The sequence below is a fragment of the Condylura cristata genome, unplaced genomic scaffold (assembly GCF_000260355.1).
Source record: "Condylura cristata isolate star-nosed mole 26May11 unplaced genomic scaffold, ConCri1.0 scaffold00031, whole genome shotgun sequence".
Taxonomy (NCBI): domain Eukaryota; kingdom Metazoa; phylum Chordata; class Mammalia; order Eulipotyphla; family Talpidae; genus Condylura; species Condylura cristata.
In genome coordinates, this window is record NW_004567132.1 from 8,752,483 (window position 1) to 8,768,509 (window position 16,027).

The following is a 16,027-nucleotide window of genomic DNA, read 5'->3' on the forward strand; positions in this document are numbered from 1 at the left end:
GCAATGTTGCCTCAATTTTAAAAAAGATACAATTTAAAATAAATAAACTAAGCCAGAACACTTTTTTAAAAAGCGAGTCTCTAAAACTTTGACTAGAAGCTTGATGAATATTAGCAGGCTTATTAACTTGGGCTTTATTATAATTATTCATTTTCCAAAATTATTTTAAATGTATTTTTTGTTCCATCACTGTTCATTTTTGGACAATACATGATTACTATTTTCAGGTGCCACAACTACTTTTCAAGGGGCTCCACCACCTGTTAGTACCTTTAGGCTTTGCTCTGGGGGCATCTCCAGACACACCGCATAGAGGCACAGACCTAGCTGCCAGCAAGGAGGTGAGGGAGCTCTCACCACTCCAGATATGTATTCTCACTTAGAAGTTAATTTTTCAGCCTAGCCACCTCTCTACTTTGAATTATACTTAACATCTTCGAGTCTAGGAACTCTCTGACTTGGGTTTTTCAGAAAATCATTACCTATCTCCTTTGTTCTTTATGCAAAATGCCTCTGACTTTCATGATTTATCCTACATCCCACCACCAGGCTAATCCTTCCATAAGTCTTCTTTTAGTATGGTACTCCCTTGATATAAAAGTTCTTATAAAAGTTGCCTCAATTCACTAAATTATAACCTAGTAAAACATTCAAAGTCCCTGACAATGAGGCTCAAAGTTGCCTTTCAAAGTTATCCCTTGGTTTTTAAACTAGAGCTCCCTGTTCCTAAATGGGAACACCTCCTCACTACAATTTAGATACCCAATTTAATTTTCACTTCAATACCATGAGCTAAAGCTTTCTTTCTGTTATACCTCTCCACTCGGCTTAGCCAAATTTTACATGCCCTTTTAGGTTAAAAAAAATTATAAATTCCCTGCATTTTAAAAACACTTCCAAAAACACTTACATTGATTTTTATGTTTTCTCTAAACTGTTATTTTTTTAACAAAGGTTTATTCTTACATCATTTTGTACATTTTTTTTTCCATCTCAATTGTAATCCCCGTGGGTTTCCCATCACCAAATCACCCATGTGCCATCACCATAATCCCGTGCATTTCCCTCTCCACCCTACCGTTTTTGATCCCATTCCCCACTCCACCCCCGCAAAATGTCTCTGGTATATGGTTGCTGATTATTTTTGTTGTTTTCTCGCCTGGTCCATTATACTCCTGCTATGAGTGAAACCATCCGGTATTTTTCTTCCTCTTTCTGGCTTATCTCACTAAGCATGATCTTTTCCAGGTCCATCCAAGTTGCTGCAAAAGACATGTGTTTCTCTTTTTTGGTTGCTGAGTAATATTCCATTGTATATATGTACCACATCTTTTTAATCCAGTCATGTATTTTTGGGCATTTGCTTCCATGTTTTTCCAATTGTAAATAAAGCAGCAATAAGCATGGGGGGTGCAGGTATCTTTTTCAATCAGTGTTTTTGTGTCTTTTGGGTAGATACCTAGGGGTGGGATTGCTGGGTCATAGGGAAGCTCCATGTTTAGCATTTTGAGGAACCTCCAAACATAAACTGTTATCTTTTTAACTGAATGTTCTATAACCTGGCATTTACCTAGTGTCCTAGTGATTGAATGTGTCTATTTCCTTGACAAGGTGATGCTGGGAACTCAGCCTATACCTTATACATTCTTAGTGTCTCACAATGTTGATATCAATATATATAGTGTAATGGGTTTTAATAAATAATATGCTATTACTAGTTACAACTTAAAATTGTGATTTGGCAAAATAATTTTATGAGGAAATCTAATTTATTTTCACACAATTTGATGAAAGGAAATATCAGGTAATGGCATTATTCATTCTACAACTGAGAAAGTTGTAATGAATGAGTTCCATATGCTCACATATGTGAAAGGTTTGGTAAAACAATTAGCTTTTTTTTTTTTAAACCTAACAGCCAAGTTATTCATTACAGGAATTAAGAAAGGAAACGATCTTTGCCTTGTATTTTAAAATTGTACCTGTGGCACTGTTAAAGAAATCAGGGATAGTTAGCAATATAGTTTTATAGTTAAATGTACATACTTGATTCAAATAATTTAATACAATCAGCGTAATGAAATTATATCTATGAATAGTGATATTCGTTTTTATTTTCCCCCTTTATTTATGCATACAAGAACTGGGGTAAAGACCAGGGTGGCGGGGGGGGGGGCCACGAAGATTCACCAGAGCAGATCTACAGGCAGATCTACTGAAATACGCTGCTGAGGGGAGCAGCAGTGACATAGGAGAGGTCTACTGCTCCATGTGGATCACCTCCGGGGCTGGGAATAGTACTCATGCCACAGTGGCTGGCAATATCTTAATAGCACTGAGACTTTAACCCCTGCAACACCAGGGATATCCTTAGTGATAGTTTTTTTAAAATTATGCAATAATCTGCAAGTAAAAGTGTGCTCTATAAAGCTCAAAAAAATTGGTTTTAGGAAACTAGGGGAAAAAATATGTATTTGACACGTAGTAAAACTAAAACTCACTTTTAATGCATCTCAAATTGGAAATAGGCATTATCTGAAAAACCATCTTCATAAAACAATATTCACGCAGAACCTATGTATAGGTAAATCTTGACTTGTAAACTATTCTGAATTTACAAGGGGAGGGAATTTTTTAAATGATGGCTCACACTACATTCTGAAATGTTTCATGTTGTTGTGGTTTCCTCACTAATTCCTAAACAAGTGAACTTTTTGAAGAAATAAGGATGCCTTACATGGAACACACAAAGATAAATCCTATAATCTTCAATACGTTTAAAAAAAAAAAAAGTTTACATCAGTTGAGTCTCCACAGTCAAACACTAACAGTAACCTACGCTAGCAACAAGATGCTAGGGAATTTGTTCTCATTCCTTTCCTAAAAGAGTTACATTGTAGTTAACTGCCGCCATTTTTAGGGCTAAGTATGTGGGGAAAATCACAAATGGAAGCTTAAACATATTTATCTTTGGAGCAACCATGCTGGATAAATGCACAAAAAGGGGAACCAAAGATGCATATAGAGGTGGTTGACTTATTATACAACCAAGAAAGGTTTAACGAGATCTTTCCAAGATTGTAGCTGTGATATTAAGAGATAAACCAGAATGGCACACATACGCATGTGTACTTTCTCACTCTTTTTTAGAAGACCTAACTCTCTCTTTCACAAGACCTAACTAACAGTTTCACTCGAAACTGTGAAGCCGATATATACTGTCAGGGGATCTCTCAAAAGCCCCAACAATGTGGGGACTAACTTGGACCTGAGGGCAGGGCAGAGGTCAAGTTATCTTGTTCAAATATATTATAGTAAGAATGTGTAAGTAGTAAAAGATCTATTTTAGGGATACCTTCCTTATTAATCACAGAAATAAAGCACAAAATATGACAGAACACAAAGAAAATCAAGTTCCTTTAGAAATGTAAAAGTAGACTCACTGCTGCTTCAGAAACCAGTATTGTTAAGTTGCAATCAATTAGAAAAATAAATATGTTCTATCATGAAAATTTATTTTCTGAATTGGGTGAATTCAAATGAGACATTCCTTTCTCCATACTGCCCCCATTCATACACATAAATTTGCTTATTAAATTTGAATGCAATAAAGTTTATTTATAAAGGATTGCCGACTGCGATGCTCCACTGCATACTTTTAAGATGCATGACATGTTCCAACTTAACCTGTGCAATGGTATGGGTGGAGACCATAGACACACCTCTTACTATAGGTGGTAGGCTTGCCCTCCAGTCAAATAATTTTGATCCTGCTTTTAAGGTGAGTAATGGCACTGAGAAGTATAATTTGAGCTATACTAAGTATAAAACTTTCTGGGGCATATTTTGTATTTAAGCTTTAAAGTCTGATTAAAACTTTTATGAAATCAAATTGTGATTTTTTTTAAATAATCCCATCTTTTTAATGGTATCCTAAAATGAAATTAATAAGTATTATGGTTCTCAAAATACTAATTCAGCCTTGTGAATAGTCTTTGCAAACTAGTAATTTATGCCAGTTGAGGAAGTAACTAAACAGTTATCTTCATCAGTAAAGAGACTAGTTTAAACAAAGAATGAGGAAAAGCTAGAGTCCATTAAAATGACAGTCTATATTTAAATAGTAGATTAAGATATGTTTGTAATTATTAAAGATTTAATCTTGTGGATTTATGACAGAGTCATGGGCCTAAACTTTAGACTAGTTAGAGCAAAATTAAATCACATTGTGCAGAGATAAGAATTTAAATTGCCACAGATCTTCAAATCCATAAAATAATTATAATTAGTAGTAATAGTGATATAACTTCAATTACATGTATGAGTAGAATATGACTAGTGATTCTTTTTATCACACCAGTTAAAATTTTTCTAGGCAATGGCCCTCCCTGGTGGCACAGCACAGGGAGGCTTGAGCCACTTCCACATGAGTTCAATCCCCGCTTGCCCTGGAGGTGACCACATGGCGAGGCAGACCTCTCCTGGCCTGCCCGCTGCTCCCCTCAGCGGTGTGCTTCGTCGATCTGCCTGTTCTGTACCCCGCTCTGTCTCTGGTGAATCCCCTCACCCTCCGCCTCTCTGGCCTGTACCCCAGTTCTGTACAAATAAATAAATAAAATCTAAAAAAAAAAAATTTTTTTTTCTAGGCAAGAAGTACTTTAAAGCTTACAAGTAGAGGCATATGTTCATTATTTTGTGATCACTGGATCCTATTATTTCCTGAATATAGATTCCATTATCTCACCTTGTCTAAATCCCAGTAGTTATATATAATAGAACTTTCTGGGATAGAAATGTCCTGTATCTGTACTGCCCATCTGATACTGTGTGGTCACTGAGCACTTAACAAGTGGATAGTACAACTGAGAAACTGAGCTTTTAATTTTAGTTTAATTAACTTCATTTTATATGAAACATATTTCATATATTTATGAAATAGCCCAAAGTGGCTAGCATATTAAACCTACATCACAGAGCATCCTAAAAGTAAGACCAAATATCTGTTATGTTAGGCCCTACTGTAGCTGCTGGTTGATTTCCACAGTATCGTATTCACAAAGACTAAAGTGGTATGCCAACAACTTTTTGTCCTATAGTTTTATCTTCATTCAAAAATATTAGATCTATGTCAGTAAACCTCTAATACAGCGTCAGACAAATCCAAACAAAAGATCCTGTGTGAAAGATTTTTACTAGTGTTTATAGTGTGTGAATACAACTATACTGATTAATGTGATAGCTTGGTGGCCTGTGTCAAACTGTGTGATGTTAGTTCTAGAATGACTAGAATTCAAACTATGAAATATCCACTCCTACCAAGTTTTTGTCCATTACCTATCATAACACAAGACTAGCAATTACTACATAGTTTTCAGCTCCGCTGGTTAAACACTGCAAAAGCATGTCAAACCATTTTACCTGACAGACATATTTGTTCTTCCATTTGCTCAGCACACATTGACTATTTTGCATCAGCTCCTGAAGGAAACAGAAAAAAAGAGTGCAGTTGGCTACACACATTGTTGTTATCAGTTAAAGTGCTTCTGATTTGCAAGCCAAAAAAAAAAAAAAATCATGCCACACAAAGATACAACTGTTTTGGAACTCCTCACCGGACAAAAGCAAACCTATCATCACCATGAGAGTTGATCCTTTATGAAAATTAAAACTGTTGAAAGATGTTTTAAAACAGATTTGTTTGTTGCCATTTTTGAAACTTTTGGAAAGATACCTCCAACTCCTTAAGTGAGTCTCGAAGTTTTTCTGGGCGTCTGTTTTTGAGCGTCCATGGATAATCTCGTGCTGGCAAATAAAACATGTACTACAGTTAGTTAAACATGATTAAAAAAGGAAACTGCCTAGCAGTGTGCCTTGAGAAGATTAAAATAAAACACCTCTTTAATTGAGAGGAAGTGGGCTTCATTTCCATCATCAAATGACAGCCTTTTGAAAGGCTTTGTCATAGGAACAGGATTTTTACCACAATACAATCTCCCTGATCATAATTTTATGATGACAACCAACAAGGCTCAGAGAATTCCTGGGAAAGTTTCCTAGGCCAGTGAATCTACTTCTTAATGGTGAATGACCTACTCTTTACCACAGAATTAAAATTTTCATGTGAATAATTAAATGAAAGAAATTTCAATTTTGTGAGAACATACCTCAGATCTGAAATTTTTCAGTAAATTAATATAGTGGAGGAGAGAAATAAAACACAGAAAAAAAATTAAAGTCAAGAATCAGAGTATAACATTAAAACTAAAGATTGAGTTCAAATTTTAACAAATTAGGCAGTAATAGTAATCTTTTCAGTCTAAAATAATTTTCTTTAAAATATTTACCACAATTTAATAATTAAAACCTTTGTTTTGTTTTAAATGCATTTAATTAAAAGGCAAAATTATTTAGTAGAGTCTCAATATTAGCCTAAGACAAACTCAAATAAGTTCTCTTTAAAGGAATACAATGTTAAATTCATTGTATCTATGATAAATGCTATGTGATAGTTAATCTATTATATAAATGAATTCATCTTTGAATTCTCCTGAATAATTCTAAATAAGAGTTCTGAGACGTACTGCAGGGGAACGGGTGGGCGAGGGGCCAAAACAGGAACGAGCATGAGGGACGGGAGAGATGGATCACAGGTGACACGATGGTGGGAGAACTATGGGGACAATACCTGGGAGGAGAAATAAAGTACTGTCCGAAACTGACAATGATGTAAGAAAATTGATTTAAAAAATGAATTGTATACACAAGTCTATGAGTGTATGTTTATACGTATGATATATAGTATATGTAGACATTGAAATTTTATAGAGCTGGTATATATCTCATTTCAGAAAATTAATTTTATCTCACACCATAATTTGTATTGTGTGCACTGTATGTGCAAATTTAAAAATCATTGTGCAGCTACTAATATATTTTTTTAATTAAATGTCCATTTGACCATTTAAAATAAGAGAGCAATTATAATGTTCAGCTCTGCTATTAATTTCAAGTCATTAAAACCATGTTATCTTATATCCATATATTTAGATATTTTAGAACAGGAAAGACTAGAGAGAATAAAAAGCTATCACTATTACAAATCTTAAATGGGTAATAGGTACTGATAATTTAGGCATAGTCTTAGTAATAAAATGTTACCAGACTTATAGTATATACTTATTGTAAATATATTAAATAATAGAACTATGACTCAGTAAGTCAGAAGCACTTATCTTACCCAAACTGGATAGAAATTTCAAAGATCTAAATTCAAAATGCTTAATATTTACAATTCTTACTCATGTGCATACACCTGGAAAATCAGAATTTATAATCATAAAAAAATTTGGAAGGAACGAAATTATTTATGCAGAAAGCTTAAAATATTTTTGAAAACTGAAACGTCAGGGATAAATTTCTAATTTTATAGTCATTCCCAAAGAATAAAAAGTAAGCTTACATTCTGCCAACTTCTGCTTATCTTCTAAGTTACCATGCTCTGCTGCTGATAATTGTGGGGTAGGAGGGTCAGGAGGGGAAAAAAAGAGTGAATTACTTTTATTATAATGCTTTGTATTTTTAAATACTTGGTATTTTTATATGCACATATAAAATACATTATACACATTTGTTGAGATTAATAGTTTATGCCAAACTGTTTTAAAAAAACAGTTGGGGGAAAATACAAACTGGATGCTTTAATTACACAGTTACTTCCTAAATTTGCAATGAAAAGGCTTAACCAGCACAACAGGTGGGCCAATATCCTCCGCCTGCAATCTCATCAGATAGGGAAGGGAACTGCAACTGAGCCCAGAACAGAAGCTGCTTCAGTCTGTCATCAGAACTATGAACCAAGCTAAGCACACAGGATGCCCGCACAGGCCCCACTTCAACAGAGACCAAAACAGGAAGTAACTCTAGCTAGAAAGACCTTTTGGCCCATCATGAAACTTCTGGGATTAACAGGATTAATCAGATAAAGAAAATTGATCATTCACTCAGAAATGCCTATTTCAGATATCAGGTGAGGATCCAGGAGGCCAGCATCAGTGGGACCATGCATTAACAATGCCCTCTACTGGGACACTGATAAACAACGTGAATAGACTGTCCAGTTATCAGTCTGATCAGCAGTAAAATGAAAATTTTCATGTTCTTCTACAGCATTTTCTTGGTATTTATTTTTTTCTAGACCTAGACATCAACTTCAATATTTTTCGAAAGAACAAAAAGTGACTTTTCTTGAAATTTTAAAAGTCCATAAAAACAAACTTCATGTCATGGTCATTTTATAGTTTTGAATATTTAGTCTATAAACATTAGTGAAGTAAAATAGATACTTTACTTGGTGGATCTTTCTTGTCATAATACTGGTAGATCCCGATGTCTCTATCTATAAAAAGGAAGAAATAACATCAGATATTGGCAAAAAGTTCAATTTGTACTATATAGCAAGGGCAGGATAGGGTAAAGAGAAAGACAGAAACAGTCCATACATATTATTAGAAACAGAGCAGTTCAATAATGCCTACACGTAGGTTTGTCTACTATTCTAAGACATGCAAAAATTGCAAAGTTTATCAATCTAATTAGAAAAGAGTACACAACACTGAAATGGCATGAGAAAAGGAATATATAATAAAGAACTGAAATGAAAGAAGATCAGCGTTCTCATTCACACCTCCTGATACTTTCACAGGGAGCCGCCAAAAGGGACAGCCACTCTCAAGCGAAGTCAAAATGCCCTAACTAATAGATTGTGCGCTGTAGCTTTTTCCCCAATTTAGCTCAATTTAGTGTGGTATTTGGGGAAAATCTATGGAAAGAAAGAGAACACTAGAGGAAGGGATGGATAAATTATCTGAAGCTTGTTTAGACTCAAAAAGCCTCCAAAGCCATTAAAATGTGGAGGCGCTGCGGGACTACAGAGAAGCAAAGCCAGACTTCCCAGGTGTTAACAGTGATTCTACTACATAACCTGTTCTTACAACCAATTATGTAAAAATGAAATAACTCTGTCCACTTTCTTCCTATCTATGAACAGAGAAATATTGTTCTTTGAAGCAATATTCCTTTCCTTCAAAGTAATTCTATTACTAACAAAAGGATAGATCTTTTTCTAAAGTGCAAGCAGTACAGGCTGCCCCCTAGTGGCCGACTGCTCCAAGCTTTCAAACTGAGGAGAAACTGGGGGAAAAATTACATTTGTAGCTATACTTAACCTTTCAATTTCATCAAAATTTTAAAAAGATTTTCAAATTAGTCAATCTTCTATATTTACTGCAGCACCATCCTATTCATTATGCTACTTAGTGAATATATATTTTTATAGAATACAGTTTATTTTTGTGGTTGGAAATTTTCTAATGAGTAATTGGGAAAGGTCCACAGTAGAGCCTCTTGAGTGGTAGCATTATATTTCTTTACCTGGATGGTGTTAACTTTTTGATAGGTGAAAACATGCCTCATGATCTGTACACTTTTCACACGTTAGATGTTATGTGAATGTGTTTTTTTTTTATTTAAGAACTATAAGCATTATGTACACAGGCAGTATCCTCTTTACAAATTCTGCTCTATAATTAGGTCCATCAATCCATGTATCCAAATACTTATAACTGTAGAAAAGAATGATGAAGACCACAAGGGACCCTGAATTCTGCATCTGCCCCAGAGTGGAGATGCCAAAACACAAGCAGGAGGAGGGAGCATCCACATAAGGTGATCTACTCTATACAGGATTCCCAAACCAAAGTATCCCTGCAGAGGTCAGCCTGACACAGGGTCAGAACCTTGGCACAGTAAGAAGGTCATCCACATGGAACATGTGCACAGTGTTAGAAGCAGAACAAGATGAGGACATCTACATAAGGGGGAGCCTAACATGTCAGCACCTATGTGGGGTAAGAAGGAAATTCACAAGAGGGCAAAAGTAGTCACAGAGAGAGAAGTCTGATTATTACACGGCGACTGATTAAAAAGAAAGATACTGGACCCAGCTTTCCTATTGACAGAGATACAAATACAGAAAGGGAGAAAATTAGAGTGAATCCTATGGCAGTATATTAGAATTGAAGGTATTAGTGTGAATTTGTGGTTTCCAATGTGCACACAACATGCATAGATAAATATAGATGTGAATATGTGTGTATACATACATAACTACACACACATACATTTCTTAATGTGTGTGCCCACCAAGAGGGCCTGGGAGCAAGGATATTCCAATAGCAATGGGACACACATAAGCACATCTTGCTTCTAGATACCATTCTTCTCAAAAAGGAATCAAGCCCCCTAGAGAAGTGACTAATTCCAGGGCTGAGGAAGGGAATGTTTAATAAGAGTCTGGATGACCTGTTGTGCAAGAGAGAAGGGAAATATCAAGTATTGACAGAGATATATCACACAGACATAGAAACCAAACTGAAAGGGGTCCCACTGACCACATGAGGAACAACTTAATTATCAAAATAAAAAAAATGACAGTAATGAGTGAAAACCATTAAATAAAAATAGGAAATCTGGATCCACCAGGATAAAGGATTCAATAAAAAGATACATGCATTAAATAAATTTGAAAGAACAGGATATTTACATAATTTTGAGGTCCTTCCTTACAAATTTTAATTAACTCCGAAGGAGAAAGTATACAGTGGAAAAACCTCTGATACCACCTTAATCCAGTGATCAGAAAAATCATCAGTCAAGGCACACATTAAAATTATGCAGCACCCTATATGATACACTAAGAACACAGCACCACTTCTGAATTATTCCCACCAAATATGTATAACCTGACTCTAACCGAGAGGAAACTTCAAAAACATTCAAATTTAGGGACATTCTATAAAATACCTAGCCTAAATTCTTCAGAAGTATTACAAGATCATAAAGGTTGTAATAAATAAAAATAAAAATGAAAGAGTTATCCCAGAATGCAACCTGCAAATATGACCAAAAAGAAAAAAGAACAGCTAAAATTCCAAGTATTCAGTGGCAGTACTAAAATCACTGTTTATTTCCTGATTTTGATGTTATAGTGGTACAGCACATCTTTTCTATCCAAAATACATACTAATGCCTTTGGAGGCAGTGAGACCTGAGGTCCTTTCCTATAACTAATGATTCAATAAATATATATCTACACACACACGTATATCCTGATAAGTTTCTATCAGTTTCAAAAATATACTTTAAATATCACATGTAACCAAAGCATTAACAGGGTTACTGATTTCGGCTAAATGACAGTGAAGGCTTCTCTGGGTGATTTATTAAAGCTGAGCTCTAAAGAGGCAGGATTTTATTTGGGTTTGAAGAAAAGATTCAAATCCAATAGACAGAATGGATAGGGCCTGCTGAAGATCCACTTGGGGAGAAAACCTTACTACCCCTTTCTTCTCCCTCCCGCCCTGGCACCCTGTGCAGCACTGTGGAATCTTCTTAAAAGCCACTTACTGTCTCTGAACTGGAGGCACAGGGGCAGGGATGAAGGACTTTAGGACAGATGGAGAGCTAGGGAATGAGTTTGCTGGGCAAGTAACACAGCCAAGGGTGTAAGGGAACAGAATGATCAGATTTCCAAGCATGGGGTCCAAGCAAGATAGAAAGATAAGTGGAGAGGAGAACAATGGACTAGAAGAAATGCAGGGATTAAGATACTGATGATCTTTAAAAAGCATATATGCTAAATATGTAAGATTTAGGGATCAAAAGAGATAAAAAATAATCAGTTAAGATTCTAATAATAAATCTACCTGGTAGCTTCACTAATAATAGTAATATTGTTTCACCTTAGAATTCACATCTAGAAAGTGTCAAAATAGCTAATAGCACATTTTCATTAAAATTTAAATATTCAGAACTAAGGTATTCATCACTGTTTTTTGAATGTGAGAAACAGAAACATAAAATATAACATATAGAAGTACCTTAATTTCTTCAAGTCCCATTTTTTCCTTTAAGAAAATTTTAACTATCTATAAATGATTAAATGTATCTATCATGCTTTTTAAATTTGCATTGATACCATTTGGAACTTTCTAGAAAAATATCACTAATTATGACGTTACCAATGTCTTTGACGATATAACAAGTGTTTTTCATTTTCAGCTTTTGATCTTTAAAAATATCTAACTCAAACATGTGCATGGTCATAAAAATTCAACTACTATTAAAAGGCTTTTAACATAAACAGTTTTGCAACATGACATATCTTCCAGCCCTTTATCTGTTCCCTAGAGATAACTATTTAACTCTTAGCTATTTCTTTTGGTATATATCTCCCTATTTATAAACAGTAAGCTTGTCCTGTTACTTCTTGATTCTTCATTTTGGGATCTTATCTATTGACTCTCCACCATGGAAAAAGAATTCAATTTCCTTTACCACTGTGCACCATTCTCCATCTACAAGCACTTACTCTTCTTCCCCACCCTCCCATATTAAAAGCACAATTTTTAGTTTAATCTGTGCTGACAGTGCCATGAATGCATAAGTATTACTGACAGCTGAACTCAGGGTACAATGTGGTTACATTTCTTTTTCTATACAATTACCTTGTTTTCTAAAATATGCTAACACTAATTAATTTCCAATATGCTGTGACATATCAGAAAATGAGTAAGTGTAACTTCTCAATTGGAAACATCCTTCCTGAAGGCTCCACAACTTTACTCCACTCACAACTGACTAATGTCTGGGTCTGCTGGAGAGACATTATCCTGTGAATACTCTGTCTTCTCCTGATGTAGACAAGTATCTTCCTCTGTCTGGATTTAATGCCCTTGTTTGTAAGGCATACAATGATCTAGTAGTGTTCTGAGAAAAGAACAGTGAATTTGGAAAGGATTAAACAAAGCTATAAGAGTCTATTTTGTTCTTGCAAATGGCTGACTGGCCAGCTGGGAATAAAATTTAACTTGGAAACATATATGTATATTTTTTAACATATGGTTTTTGGATTATTTTATCCTCAGTGTTCAGAAATTACACAATGTTATATTGTGATACACGTCTTTCCCACTTATTTTGTTGAGTACATTATGTGCCCTTATAATTTACACTCATCTTCTTAGTTCTAGGAAATTTTCTAGAACAGAAAATTTGTATATATTTTCCTTCCCAACTCTCTTATGATTTTCGTGGAGTTATCAGTTGAATACAGAGTTCCTAGGTTGGATCTCCAACTTATCTGTTACTGTCTTCCCTATTAATTATCCATGTCCTCTGTCACAGTATTCACTTAACTTTTTTTCAATCATATTGACACATAATTCAACATAATTATGCACTCTTGATTATAGTGGTATTATCAGAGAAAGTAGATATCAGGTTTCCCTGCTCTGTCATCCTGGGTTCATCCCCTCTTTTGTGTTTAATTTTCTGAAAGAGTTTCTTTTACTGCTTTTAGTTTTAGTTTTTTTTTCTACTACATATTAGATGCTGAAAATATGAGCATAATTTTTGGATGTTTTCTTAAATTTCTATATTTTGTCTTTTGCTATTCATATTTAAAAGTAAGGCATCTGAAAGTTGATTGGAAGGTGTGTGTACATGGACAGAACTTAATCAAGAGGTGGGCTTCACTGAATATCCAGGGCACAGGGTGTTGTGCTTGAAGAAACCCTCAAATGTTTATGTAGATAAGTCATCTCTCTGAAGCCACGCTGTCACACTAGCGAGAACTCACTCAAGATTCATCCTTCTTGATAACCTGCTGTGACAGTGTCAGAATCATTGGAATTAAAAAGACCTCACCATCAGTCTACAGCTTTCACTTCTTCCTCTTTTTTCATTGGAACAGTTCCCACCTGGAACTGGTGTCCCTAGATGTAGCTTCCTAGTAGATATTTCTGCAGTATGAGAGCTGTCTCACTACCTCTTGAGCAGACTTTTCTTTTCCTATGTCTCCTGCAACACTCCCATTTTCTACAATATCGGATTACTCAAATTTTTATAACTTTCTAGAGTTTTGAGAAACAAATTCATTCTACTCTGTAGAAAGTTGGCATTTAGGTTTTTAAGCTTTGTTATTTCCCCCACCCCCTCAACTTAGCAAAATTTGAATACCATTGGCTTTTTGGCTTTTTTCTTATTCTCTTACTCCTTGTGGGTTTATACCTATTTTGTTTTAATTCATTTATTCTCACTGTAGAAGAGTTTGGAAAGAAAGCAAATTGTGTGAAATCTACTTTAATTGGAAAATCTATCCTTACACATTTTAAGTAAGGTAAACGTAATGCAATTATAATGACCTTATTCTTATATACGTACTTTATATATACTTTATAATGACCTTATTCTTATATACGTACTTTATATATACTTTATAATGACCTTATTCTTATATACGTACTTTATATATACACACACACACACACACACACAATTACTGCATGTATACATATAGTAAGATATATACTGTTATATATAGTATATATATAAAGAAATAAGATATATAGTATAAGATATATACATTATATATATAAATAATAAGATATATATAGTATATATATAAAGAAATAATACTTTTCCAGACAACTCATTTTATTAATAATGGTGCCAAAGAAATAGAAATAAGACTGTCTTCCTAAATACAAGAGTTGTTTAGCTTAAGGAAGAAAGGATTTTTTAAATGCTTTCTAATGACATATTATCCTATAATTCCAAAATGCACTGTTAAAACACATGTATTACTCCCCTTCCTCAATAATGTGAAATGGAAAAATATTAGCATAACTAAATTTTAATTGTATTTTTTAAAATATTTTAAAATTTCAAATAGAAATGCCTTTTCATTAGCCTGCAAATAATTAGTAACATACAGTAATTGTATATATCTTAAGAACAAATATTAGATCAATAAAATTAATTTTCAAGACAGAAAATTCAACTCAACCAGAAAAAAGTTAATCAGAGCAGAAATTATTTTCCATTAGTGAATTTTTGGTTAAATTGAAGAAAATAATGCAAGTACCACTGGACCTGGATTTGAAAAATATTAAAATTAACCCAGAGCTCATTTACCTCCAATGTGTAAGTTTTTCTTCAAAGACCACAGGTGCAGCTGTGTCAAGCAGAAAGACATCTGGTGGTGGAAGGAATCTCACTCCTGTTCAAAAATTAAAAATAGGTGCCAATTAATTGCCATCTATTTCCAATAAAACTAAGGTTCTTAGAAATACTGTAATCATTTGCCACTACATATTATCTGATATTTGGTTCATTAGAATAAACACACATTGACATATCTTTGGTTAACCATCCACTAATAAATGCCAGAAAATTGAAAAATACATATTTCTAGATTTAGAATGTTACCACATTGGATAATGTGGTAAGAAGGATATATATATATATATATATCAGGGTGTTCAAGAACATATGTTTGGATTTTAAGACCGCATATTTAGAATTATTTCATATTTAAGAATTATTCAGACAGTGTTAAGGAAAGAAAATACTTGTTAGGTAGTTATTAAGCACAGACACATTTTGTGGTATGTATTTAATATAAAAAGCAAATATTTACAATCTCCTACATACACATTGGTCAATTAAAGTGGAATTTGTGAATTAAATGGTACATAGTTACTATTATAAAAAAACATAATTTACTGACAAGTAAACTGTGAAACCACATTAATTTCAGATTAGTTTGATACTGTTCTAGATCCTAATATTCTACTCTGACTGAATTTTTTAAAAAATAGCAAAAAATATACATCCTGTATTTCTTCCCAGTTTTAACAGCAGGATATTATGGATATATTTTCTTAAATCAAATGGAATTTCATCAATTAGAAGCCCATTTGATCAGAAAAAAATGACATATTACAAATATTTGAAAGTAATTTATATTAACTTTCAAATGTTTGCTTGGAAAAACATATAGTACTATCTATAATATAGTAAAAATACATTCAGTAAGCGGTTGACTTTTTTTATAGAGATCATAAAAGAATTACACTTTTTAATAAATTTCTGAATAATAAAAATAGTTTGGAAAATATTTTTTTTT

General features: G+C 33.8%; 1 protein-coding gene across 2 annotated transcripts in view; it reads right to left on the bottom strand.

Annotated features, from left to right (window-relative positions):
* Positions 1 to 16,027, bottom strand: part of WDPCP (WD repeat containing planar cell polarity effector) — a 198,667-nt gene that overhangs the window by 111,608 nt on the left and 71,032 nt on the right. Inside the window, exons 2-6 of one of the 2 annotated variants that reach the window (XM_012731442.1) lie at positions 15,034 to 15,118; positions 8,348 to 8,395; positions 7,460 to 7,501; positions 5,732 to 5,802; positions 5,419 to 5,478 (exon numbers count right to left, since the gene is read on the bottom strand). In XM_012731442.1, the coding sequence (XP_012586896.1) occupies positions 5,419 to 5,478; positions 5,732 to 5,802; positions 7,460 to 7,501; positions 8,348 to 8,395; positions 15,034 to 15,094 (282 nt within the window). In that variant the 5' untranslated portion in view covers positions 15,095 to 15,118. Of the gene's footprint in view, positions 1 to 5,418; positions 5,479 to 5,731; positions 5,803 to 7,459; positions 7,505 to 8,347; positions 8,396 to 15,033; positions 15,119 to 16,027 lie in introns of both variants that reach the window. The other variant, XM_012731441.1, reaches the window with a different exon arrangement.